We start from the raw sequence: 12099 nt of genomic DNA on the forward strand, positions 1-12099 counted from the left end.
ATAAGTAATAGATTAATAGTTGTTGGAATAGTAAATGATGATTTGTATTTTTTGGGTGAAATCAACCTTAAAGGGACAGTTCGCCCATAATATAAATTACTGAATGAAAATTCGGTCATCAGTTATGTTAATTTATGTCTTTTCAAACCTGTAAGACTTTTTTTGTTTAGCCTAACACAAAAATATATTTTGATTCCAGGGTTTCATTGGGAACCAGCACTGTATTTTTACCAACTTTCTTTAAAATATGTTTTTTTTAAAGGGATAGTTCACCCAAAAATGAAAAATGGATGTTTATCTGCTTACCATCCAAGATGTAGGTGACTTTGTTTCTTCAGTAGAACACAAACAAAGATTTTTTACTCAAACTGTTGCAGTCTGTCAGTCATATAATGCCAGTCAATGGGCACCAAATCTTTGACAGTAAAAAAAACATACACAGACAAAACCAAATTAAACGTGCTCAGGCAATGTAGTCGGTGAAAAGTCAACACTCCCGGATGAGTTCGCACAAGGAGACGTAATCTTTTAGTTTGACGTGTCACATGCCAGCTGTTGCGGTGGATCAGAGGTAAATAATGATATAAATACTGTTCAGTTTTTTGCACAGACCGATCGTTTCGTGTCTTAAGACCTCAATGTATCGTCACGAGCCGCAGGGTTTAATTTGGTTTTGTCTGTGTACACTGTAAAAAGTTTTCACCAGATTTAACTTAAAGTTCAATCAAGCTAAGTTAAATCAGCTTAAAACTACAAGTCATTTTAACTTAATACAATAAAAGTAGTTTAAATGACTTAAGTTGATTTAACTTAACATTTCAAGGCAGCTGCTAAACTTAAGTTTTTAAGTTGACTGGTGAAAACTTTTTACAGTGTATGTTTTTTTTACTGTCAAAGATTTGGTGCCCATCCACTGCCATTATATGACTAATAGACTGCAACGGTTTGAGTTAAAAACCTTTGTTTGTGTTCTACTGAAGAAACAAAGTCACCTACATCTTGGACGTTCCATAAAGGACCTTTAACATCTGTAGAACCTTTCTGTTTCGCAAAAGGTTCTTTGTGGCGAAAGAAGGTTCTTCAGATTATAAAAAGGTAAGAAAGAGATGGTTCTTTAAAGAACGTTTGACTGAATGGTTCATTGTGGAGCCAAAAATGGTTCTTCTATAGTATCGCTGTGAAGAACCTTTTAAAGCACCTTTATTTTTAAGAGTGTATCCTTTAATGAAATGTCTTCTTATGTCTCTAATTCATTGGATTTGATGTTCAGCAGAATAACAAAGACCAGAACGTCCTAAAACAGGTTGTTCCAGTAGTTTTGGTGATACACATGTACCTTTTACACTTGTGAAGTCATAACCGTCATGACTTTTGAACAAACTATTTTTGCAAAGTCATTTTATCATCTGATTGAACTGGTGCTGAAAATTTATGTGTGAAATAAAAAAAAAAATGTTTTGACGTAGTACAAAGGTTACTACTGTAAATGAACTCATGTTCATTTAAAGTAACTAAAGTTAAACTATAAATGATAAAAAATGAAGTCAAAAATCAGGATATTAAGTAAAGATCATGTTCCATGAAGATATATTTAAGTAAATTTCCTACTGTAAATATATCAAAACTTAATTTTTAATTAGTAATATGCATTGCTAAGAACTTCATTTGGACATTTTTAAAGGCGATTTTCGCAGTATTTAGATTTTTTGCACCCTCAGATTTCAGATTTTCAAATAGTTGTATTAGTAGAGTAAATCTCAGCCAAATATTGTCCTATCCTAACAAACCATACAATAATGGAAAGCTTATTTATTTAAAAAAAAATGGACCCTTATGCCTGGTTTTGTGGTCCAGGGTCACTTATATCATTATATGTTTGAGGAAGAGCTCTCACAACTGTGCTCAGGTTGGCCAAGATCCTTGCAATCAAAAGTCTCTTATCAAATTTTTCCAAAATCAGATGATCTGAGCTTTATAACCTATTTGCTACACATCAACACTTGTCGTATTCAGTCTTATTTTAATTTCCCCTCAGGGCTTTGAGGTGGTGCTGATATAACACACACACACACACACACACACACACACACACACACACACACACACACACACACACACACAAAGACAGCGTTCTGCCATAGACATAACAACCCAACCACAGGATCTGCACAGACACAACTCACCTGACGCTCTGTATGTGTGTGTGTGTGTGTGTGTGTGTGTGTGTGTGTGTGTGAGAGGTGTTTTGATAAAGTGCTCCTCCACAACATACGGTATGTGTCTGTCTGCGCAAGACAATTATCAAAACTAGACATTTTCATTTTCCAAAGAAAATGTGCGTGGTGCACACCTGAGCAAAACCCACTGCCTAGTGCTGAAAGATTTTGGGTGTTTACCGCCAACACATTGCTATGAGGTTTCTATATGGTTTCTACACTGGGGTGGTGTTCTGGATGGTTTCTGAGTGACTGCTGACTGGTCAAAGCCACCCTAGAAAGTAGGGATGCACCGAAATAAAAATTCTTGTCCGAAGCCGTTTTTCCCCCTCCATGTATTTTGCCAGTTTTTTCACCATTGCATAAATTACATAGCCAAAATGTGCTTTTTACAGTTTTATCTTGCTGTTCAAAAAAAAAAAAAAATCAATTACAAAACAGCTATTTAAAAATATTTACTTAACACTGAACATTGTTAACATTCTAGTAGACATTATAGCCTACCAACCAAAGCACAATTTAACCTAAAATGTATAAGTTAGTAAAATAAAATTATTTGGCCATTTTTAAGACTCCCTTCTTGAATCAGGCATGTTTTTTAATGTATAAATAAATGCAGCCTTGCTGAGTAAAGAAAAAGTATGTTATAATAAATGTATTAATAGAAATTTTGTAATGATTGGTATCATTATTTTTGTCTTACTTTTTACAGAACAACAGTAAAATTACAATGCTAACATTTATGAATGTTAACTTTTATTTTGGCGAAGACCTCAGTACTACTTTTTGCTGACAGCAGCAGATTTATGAATTATTCTCATTACGCAGATTTTCCTGGCGCTTTGGACTTTGAACCCTGGCTAAGGAGCTTGTGCAGCGCTGTCAGAATAAATACAATTTGTGCGTGTATTAGACAACATAACGTTCTGTAGTTTATTTACTAATGGTTTAAGGCCATTTCGCGATTTCAATCATCATACTGTAATCAGCAACAACCAGCCCTTTCTCTTCTCATGGAAGACATGCGATGCAATACTAAACAGTCTCTTGCTGTTGGTGCTTGTGTTGGTCTTTCTCGGACAGTTTTAAATGCTTCCACACTGCCGACATGTTTGCTGCATTAGTGCTCGCCTCTATTTGATCGCGTCACATCATTGTTTGTTATGAATTATTCGGCTTACTTGGTCGAGCACACCTCTCCTCAACGAGACACATGATTTAAAGGAGAAGTTCACTTCCCCCTTGTCATCCAAGACGTTCATGTCTTTCCTTCTTCAGTCGTAAACAAATTATGTTTTTTGAGGGAAACATTTCAGGATTTCTCTCCATATAGTGGACTTCTATGGTGCCTGTGAGTTTGAACTAAATGGCATTTGACCTTCTTTGCACGTTCACTTTGTAAACACTGGGTCAGTACTTCAGCAGCGATGTAGGGTGATTTTAAAGAAAATGAGATGGGAGTTTTTTGACGTACCCTAACTGTCTTGAACTGGAATACACAGTTTTGACGCAAAGCTATAAAGACGAGCATTTGAGGTTAAAAAGTATATAAATTGTCAATTTGTTTAGAAAATGACCAATCGTTTCAGTAGATTTCACCTTTCTTCCTTGGCTGGGATCGTTTAGAGCCCTTTGAAGCTGCATTAAAACTGCATTTTGGAAGTTCAAACTTACAGGCACCATAGAAGTCCTCTATATGGAGAGAAATCCTGAAATGTTTTCCTCAAAAAACATAATTTCTTATCGACTGAAGAAAGAAAGACATGAACATGGCATGGCAAGGGGGTGAGTAAACAATCTGTAAATTTTTGTTCTGGAAGTGAACTTCTCCTTTAAGGAATCATTCTCACACAGCATGGTTTAAAGCTTTGAGGTTTGTTTCAATTACTCCAAAGTCATAAATCAAAACCTATATATGAACAATAGTAATAGTTATGGTTGATTTAGCAAACACCACTAATTAACAGAGCAGGAAAGAAAAGCATGTGTGTGAGAGAGAGGGGTTGGGATGGGAAAAAGGGTCTTGGAGTTTGGGGAAGGGGGTCTTTTCTACAAACAGAAGGCAGCGGTTTCAAGTTCCACCTCCGGAACAAAGTCTCTGAGAAAACACACACACACCTCTCTAACCTCCTGGCTTTCTGGATTTTAGAGGTTATTAGAGCGCCTCTCACCTCAGCTAAACTCGCTCTGATTTCAAGCATTTACTCTCTTCCGACAGCCATTTTTTTCCATCTTGGCAGTAATGGGACGCAAGGAGACGGAGTGAGATTAGACTCATAATGTGACTACAGTCATGAGAGTTTGGTAACAGATGAATTTATAAAGAAAAAAAAGTCTTGTGATTAATAAAATCATCACTTTTGCCAAATTTTTTTACACGTTCACAGACAGTTCAGTTTAGAATAAACTGTAAAAAAAAAAATACACATATACATATACATATATACATATACATATATATATATATATATATATATATATATATATATATAAACAAAAAACACTATAAATGGCAAGAACACACATCAAAATTACTAAAACTTTAACAAAAATTTAAATGAAAAAGAAAATAAATATAAAATATTAATAAAATAAATAGATAAAAAAACATAAAACTATACAAAATATTACTGAAAGCTGTAAAAAATAAAAGTAAAACTTAAAAAAGCATTTTTAAATAAAATAAACATTAACTTAAATGAAATAAAATAAAATATATTTAAAAAATATTTCAGATAGTTATGTCAGATTACTATCACTGTAATTTACTTAACTAAATATCATATTTAAGAAAAAGTTTAACTTACTAGTAAAATAGCTGAAACTGAAATACAAATTAATAAAAACTATATACTAGAGCCCTGCGCGGGACTGTTTTCTTCATCCCGCTCCCGCCGAATTTCTGACCATTACCACCCACTCCCACAACGTGTGTGTTACACTCCCGCACGCTCCCGCAATATGTATGTCACACCCGCAAAACTCTGAGAATTTATTCCCGCACGATAATAGGCTAGAGATGCATTGATTTTGTGTCTTCTCCCGTATTTGTATTGCTATTATTAAAGAGATTCATGTTTGTTTCTTTCCCTGGCCTGCATGTATTCTGACGCACTGGTAGGGAAGATGAATAGTAGCCTGGGCTATCGGGGACATCTAAAACGCTTAGGCTACCTCGCGTTTCTTTAGACTTCAAGTACTTTGATTTTGGCCATTGAAGTAGGCTATTCCTTAGGCTTGATTGGTCCTGGTGTAAATGTGCAGAAAGCATGTCTGAAAGCAGCTAGCCTATGAGAACACAGAAAGACAAAACACACAATACATTCGAATATAATTTCATTTTTATCAAAAAACGTTGCACCATCACACGGCACATAAAAATAGACTGCTTTGCGAAAAAATACAATGATAAACTACATGAAAACAGCAGTTTTGCAATTATTAACCAAAGCCAGATGTCACAGGTATTCTGTATTCATGTCGCTAGGCTACCTCCCGATCCCGCAGTGTTTTTTTAGCCGCCCATTCCTGCCTGCAGCAAAGTTCAAACCGCCCGCTCCCGCGATATTTGCGTTGGGTCCCAATCCCAATGCAGCCCTCTACTATACACACACACACACACACACACACACACACACACACACACACACACACACACACACACACACACACACACACACAAATTAAAATGAATAAGAAAATAAATGAATAAAACTGATTAAAAATATTACTAAATATTACTAAAAGAAGTGAACAACACATTCTCAATTCATATTCCTCATACTATTGCAAGTTATTTAATTATTAATATAATATTAAATATTATAAAAACATTTTAATTATTTAATAATACATTTCAATTATGTAAATGATAATTAATATTATAAAATAAATATAAAAACTGTAATTTAATTATAATAATATATTAACAATTTTATCAATTTTTAAATAGATAATATTAATTCACCATTCATTCAAAAGACAATCCAATTCAGATGCATAAAATTAAATCACACCCTGTACTTCCAGCTGGTTATTCAGTTTCACTTGAAAATAAACTTTTTTTTACAGTAAAAAAAATTCATTTAAACATACTGACTTTAAGGCAGTACAATCGACAGACAGACATTCCTCTAGTCTTAATGGTGTATTGGGATCATCAAACGGTTTGACCTCATTTGACCTTCTGACCCTTTAACAGCCACACATCCCATTCAGCGCCTCTGTAAGCCCCGCCCACAGCTTTATGAGCACTTTCACTGTAGTGAACACACACACAATGAATCTAAATGTGTGTGTGTGTGAAGCTAATTAACCAAGATAAAACACAGCACACACACAAAGGCACAAAGTTCCTGTAGGACAGATGTACAGGCCTGTTGCCCAGCAACGGATGCTCCGTCTCCATCGACAACTGCTGTCAGGCTCTTCAAGCACCTGTCAATCAAACCCACATTCCAGAGTGTGTGAGAGTCTCTCAGAGTCAGAGGACGGTCCCGCGCGACCCGACAGAACAACAGCTCTGTGTGTTCGGTTGAAAATAACCAATGATCTTTGACTGATCTGTCTTTTTTTGACAGGACTATGCGACTGTAATAGAGTGAATCTCACAAAAACAAGTCTGGCTCATATTTCATCTAAAAACTTTGCTTTTCTCTTGGATTTTGTTGCATTTTGATTATTTAAACACATTCCCTGACAGTTCTTATCACTGTAATGTGTCCCTTGATATTTACTGAGACTTGCTACTTTAATACGGATGATAATCATTCTGTGCAAGAAGTATTAGTATTTAAATATTTTAATAACTCTTTTATTTCAAGTTACAGTAATGAGACATAAAAATAATGTTTTATTTTAATTTTTTAAATAATTCTAAAAATAAATTAAATAGCTAATTAATTAACTAAAGATTTTTTTTTTTTTTTTACAATTTCAGTCAACAAGATTTTTTGTGTGTTTTTTTGCCATTTTTATTTAATTTAATTATTTATTTATTTATTTATTTATTTTTAAACGTATATATAGTTTTTCTGAAGTTTTAGTTTTTGGTTATTTTAGTACTTAAACTTAAACTAAACTAAAATGTTCAATTTGTTAAAAAAAAGTTTAGTTTTACAATAAAATTGATTAAAAAAAAAAAAAAAAAATATATATATATATATATATATATTTATTATTACTATATAGTTTTTATGAAGTTTTAGTTTTTGGTTATTTTAGTACCTAAACTAAAGAAAAATTTAATGTAGCTGAAAAAAAAAAAGAGTTTATACTATTTTATTTCAGTTAATATTTCTTTCACGTAATGAAAAAAGTTTCATTTAAAATAATGAAATAAATAAAAATAATAAATAAATAAAATTAATAAATAATATTTTTTACAATTTCAATTAACCAGATCTGTTGTGTATTTTTATTTTATTTATTATTATTGTTTTTAATGTCTATATAGTTTATATGGAGTTTTAGTTTTTGGTTATTTTAGTACTTAAACTAAACAAAAATGAAACGTAGCTGAAATAAAATGAGCTTATTTAATGTTTCTTTCAATTAATGAAAAAGTTTAGTTTTACAATAACATTGAATAAATAAATAAATACATAAATAAATAATATTCTTATAATATTTCATAATATTTTTATATTTCAATCAACAAGATTTGTTGTGTTTTTTTGTCATTTTTATTTGATATATTATTATTATTATTTTTTATGTCTATATAGTTTTTACAAAGTTTTAGGTTATTTGAGTACTTAAATTTAAACTAAACAAAAATGAAATGTAGCTGAAATAAAATTAGCTTATTTTATTTCAGTTAATGCTGCTTTCAGGTAATGAAAAAAGTTTAGTTTTACAATAGCCCTGTAAATAAACACATATATAAATGAATCAATCAATAAATATTTTTTTCGTAATATCCTGAAATGGTCTGAATGGGTTTCGTGAGATTCACCCAGTATCTTCTGTAAACCTGCTTTGAATCCCTTTGTATTGTGTAAAGCACTAAACAAATAAACCTCAGTTCAGTTCAGTCGTGGTGCTCAAACAGAAAAACATGATGTTTATTTTTCATCCAAAGCAAAGCTGTGCACATTTAAGTGAATTAAGAAGAGAAATGCAAACAAAATTCTATTAAAAACAAACATAGAACGCCATCACACACCAAGATCTGCCTTCACTCAGCACATTGCAGCTGTTTCTGATCAATTCATCTTTGTTATGTCCTTAATGTCTTCACTGACCAAACACACAACCGTCTTGAACCACAAGGAAACTACACAAACAGTGCTGAGGATGCAACTCTTCCCATCATGCTTTAAAAGACATACAACTGTCTAAATATCCAATGCTTCCCACATTTATCTCATATATACAGTTGAGGTCAAAAGTTTACATACACCTTGAAGAATTTCCAAAATGTTAATTATTTTAGCAAAATAAGAGGGATCATCCAAAATTTATGTTATTTTTTTATTTAGCACTGACCTGAATACGATATTTCACATTAAAGACATTTACATATTAGTCCACAAGAATAAATAATAGTTGAATTTATAAAAATGTACATCCCCTTGATTCTTAATACTGTGTTGTTACCTGAATGATCCACAGCTGTGTTTTTGTTGTTTAGTGATAGTTGTTCATGAGTCGCTTGTTTATTCTGAACAGTTAAACTGTTCTTCAGAAAAATCCTTCAGGTCTCACAAATTCTTTGGTTTTCCAGCATTTTTGTGTATTTGAACCCTTTCCAACAATGACTGTATGATTTTGAGATCCATCTTTTCACACTGAGGACAACTGAGGGACTCATATGCAACTATTACAGAAGGTTCAAACACTCACTGATGCTCCAGAAGGAAACACGATGCATTAAGAGCCAGGGGGTGAAAACTTTTTGTATTTAAGGATCAGGGTAAATTTAAATTTAACTTATTTTGTCTTTTGGGAAACGTGTAAGTATCTTTAGGAGCTTCTGAAGGGCAGTACTAAATGAAAACAAATATGATATTTAGGCAAAATAAGAAAAATGTACACATCTTCATTCTGTTCAAAAGTTTTCACCCCCAGCTAAATTGGGTTTCCTTCTGGAGCACCAGTGAGCGATTGAACCTTCTGTAATAGTTACATATGAGTCCCTCAGTTGTCCTCAGTGTGAAAAGATGCATCTCAAAATCATACAGTCATTGTTGGAAATGTTCAAATACACAAAAATGCTAAAAAACCAAAGATTTTGTGGGACCTGAAGGATTTTAACTGTTCAGGACAAACAAGGGACTTATGAACAACTATCACTAAACAAACAAAAAAAAACAAACACAGCTGTGGATATTTCAGATAACAACACAGTATTAAGAACCAAATGTATGAAAACTTTTAAACAGAGTCATTTTTATAAATTCAGCTATTAGTTTCTCTTGTGGACTATTTGCATCATTTTATGTGAAATATCTTATTCAGGCCAGTGCTAAATAAAAAATAACATGCATTTTGAATGATCCCTCTTATTTTGCAGATTCTGAAATGTGTATGTAAACTTTTGACCTCAACTGTATGTATATATTATGTATATTAATAATATACAAAGGGACTCAAAAGACATTCGTACAATTCCAAATTGTTATTTTGATCATGTAATTATGTAATGAAAATATTCTATTTGTTTTTAAGTGCTATCTATTCAGTCTTTAGGACTACACTGTATACTAAAATGACATGTAACAATTTAACCCAACAGACGCGCGCGCACGCGTGCACTTTCTCTTTGATCGCGTCGGTCACGGAAGTTCCCGCGAAAGAATATGTTACAATGTTTCATATATTTAATCCAGAATGAAATAAACGCACAAAGACACCAACACCTCAAAATGCATGAAAAGAAATAAACACAGATGGAAAGTTCAAAAACGTTTCAAATGCAAAGCTGAGAATTTCGACTAAACGCTTGTGAAACTATTTAAATTGCAAACGGATAATACATAGGTCTGCGGTTATGAACCGGTGTAAATACACAAACTCCTGTAGGTGATGATGATGGAAGTGATGATGATGATGAGGAGGATGATGGTGGCGGTGTTTAGTACCTGAGAACTCCTGTGAAGTCTTAGTGAAGCCAGTCAGACACGAGATTCCCAACAACAGCAGTGAATATGAGACATCAGGGAAAAACATCCTTGGATATCCCATCAGATCCGATGATTCCTGAGAGAATCAGACTGCAGGACGTAAAGTGTTGTCCGATTCCATGACTTCAGTCTGGAGACACCAGAGAGAGCGTCAGAAGAACACTACAGTAGACCTGAGAGAGAGAGAGAGAGAGAGAGAGAGAGAGAGAGAGAGAGAGAGAGAGAGAGAGAGAGAGAGAGAGAGAGAGAGAGAGAGAGAGAGAATTCCCCCTGGTCCCAAAGTCCTTGAATTTCACGCTTTCACGCTTGTTTCGATACAGTTCATTAAATTTTTATCGGTATGATTGTCAATATAACGTAGTGTTAAAGTTTATTCAAACACATCATCATAATAACAAACACAAAAGTAAAAGATTAAAAACTAATAAAAACGCGTTGGTCTTAAAGGAACAGTACACCTAAAAGGTCATGGTTTACTCACCGTCAAGACGTTCCAATGCGTTATTTGCTTCAGATTTCGGTTTATTCTTACTATTTTGTGGTCAGTTTGATTTAGTTCAGTTTCAGTTCGAGTATTGTTTCGTAAACTGTAATCTTTGCTAATTTCAAATAAACTGTAATTGGACCAAACCTAGAGATCCGGTTTTGTCCATCATGCGGTGTTTAAACCGGACATACAGGTGTTATATTGTCTTAAATGGTGTCAGTAGGTCATTGTTTTGATGCATTGTTTAAAGTAATTATTGTACACAATGATAAACGACTGTAATCGTACTGAAAATACCAAATTGCACCTGGAAAAAGTTTAAGATTCACTATACCAGAATGAGGGCCATTTCTAGTGCCATTTGTCTTTTATATAAACTACCAGTCAAAGGTTTTTGAACCTTCTGCTCACCAAGCCTGCATTTATTTGATCCAAAGTACAGTAAAAACAGTACAATTTTAAAATATTTGTACTATTTAAAATAACTGCTTTCTATTTGAATATAGGCCTATTTAAAAATAAAATTTATTCCTGTGATTTCATAGCTGATTTTTTTTTAGCATCATTACTCCAGTCTTCAGTGTCACATGATCCTTCAGAAATCATTCTAATATTCTGATTTGCTGCTCAAAAAAACATGTTGAAAAACAGCTGAGTAGAATTTTCAGGTTTCTTTGAGGAATAGAAAATTCAGAACAGCATTTATCTGAAATAGAAATCTTTTGTAGTATTATAAATGTCTTTATCGTCACTTGTGATCAGTTGAAAGCATCCTTGATAAAAATATTAATTTCTTTGACTCCAAGCTTTTGAATGGTATAATGTAAGCTTTTTATTTCAGATAAATGCGTATCTTTGGATCTTTCCATCAAAGAATCCTGAAAATAAAACATACTCAACAGTTTTTAAATATTGATGATAATAATAATAATAATAATAATTAATGCATCTTGAACAGCAAATAAGCATTAAAATGATTTCTGAAGGATCATGTGACACTGAAGACTGGAGTAATGATGCTGAAAATTCAGCTTTGCATCACAGGAATAAATTACATTTTAAAATATATTCAAATAGAAAGCAGTAATTTTAAATAGTAAAAGTATTTCACAATATTACTGTTTTTACTGGCTTGGTGAGCAGAAGAAACCTCTTTAAAAAAAAACCCAAATCCAACTATTTGACTGGTAGTGTATATATGTGCAAACAATGACTTTCCAGATATATTTAGATACATAACATTATTGTCTACTAAAATGTTGTTTCCACT

General features: G+C 32.9%; 1 protein-coding gene across 1 annotated transcript in view; it reads right to left on the reverse strand.

Annotated features, from left to right (window-relative positions):
- LOC141348498 (protein eva-1 homolog C-like) overlaps positions 1-10403 on the reverse strand; it is a 31514-nt gene extending 21111 nt beyond the window's left edge. The window contains exon 1 of the mRNA XM_073852790.1: positions 10301-10403. Within this exon, the coding sequence (XP_073708891.1) occupies positions 10301-10403 (103 nt within the window). The remainder of the gene's footprint in view (positions 1-10300) is intronic.
- Between the last annotated feature and the right edge of the window lie 1696 nt (positions 10404-12099).

This window comes from Garra rufa, chromosome 13 (genome assembly GCF_049309525.1).
Source record: "Garra rufa chromosome 13, GarRuf1.0, whole genome shotgun sequence".
In the NCBI taxonomy this organism is placed as follows: domain Eukaryota; kingdom Metazoa; phylum Chordata; class Actinopteri; order Cypriniformes; family Cyprinidae; genus Garra; species Garra rufa.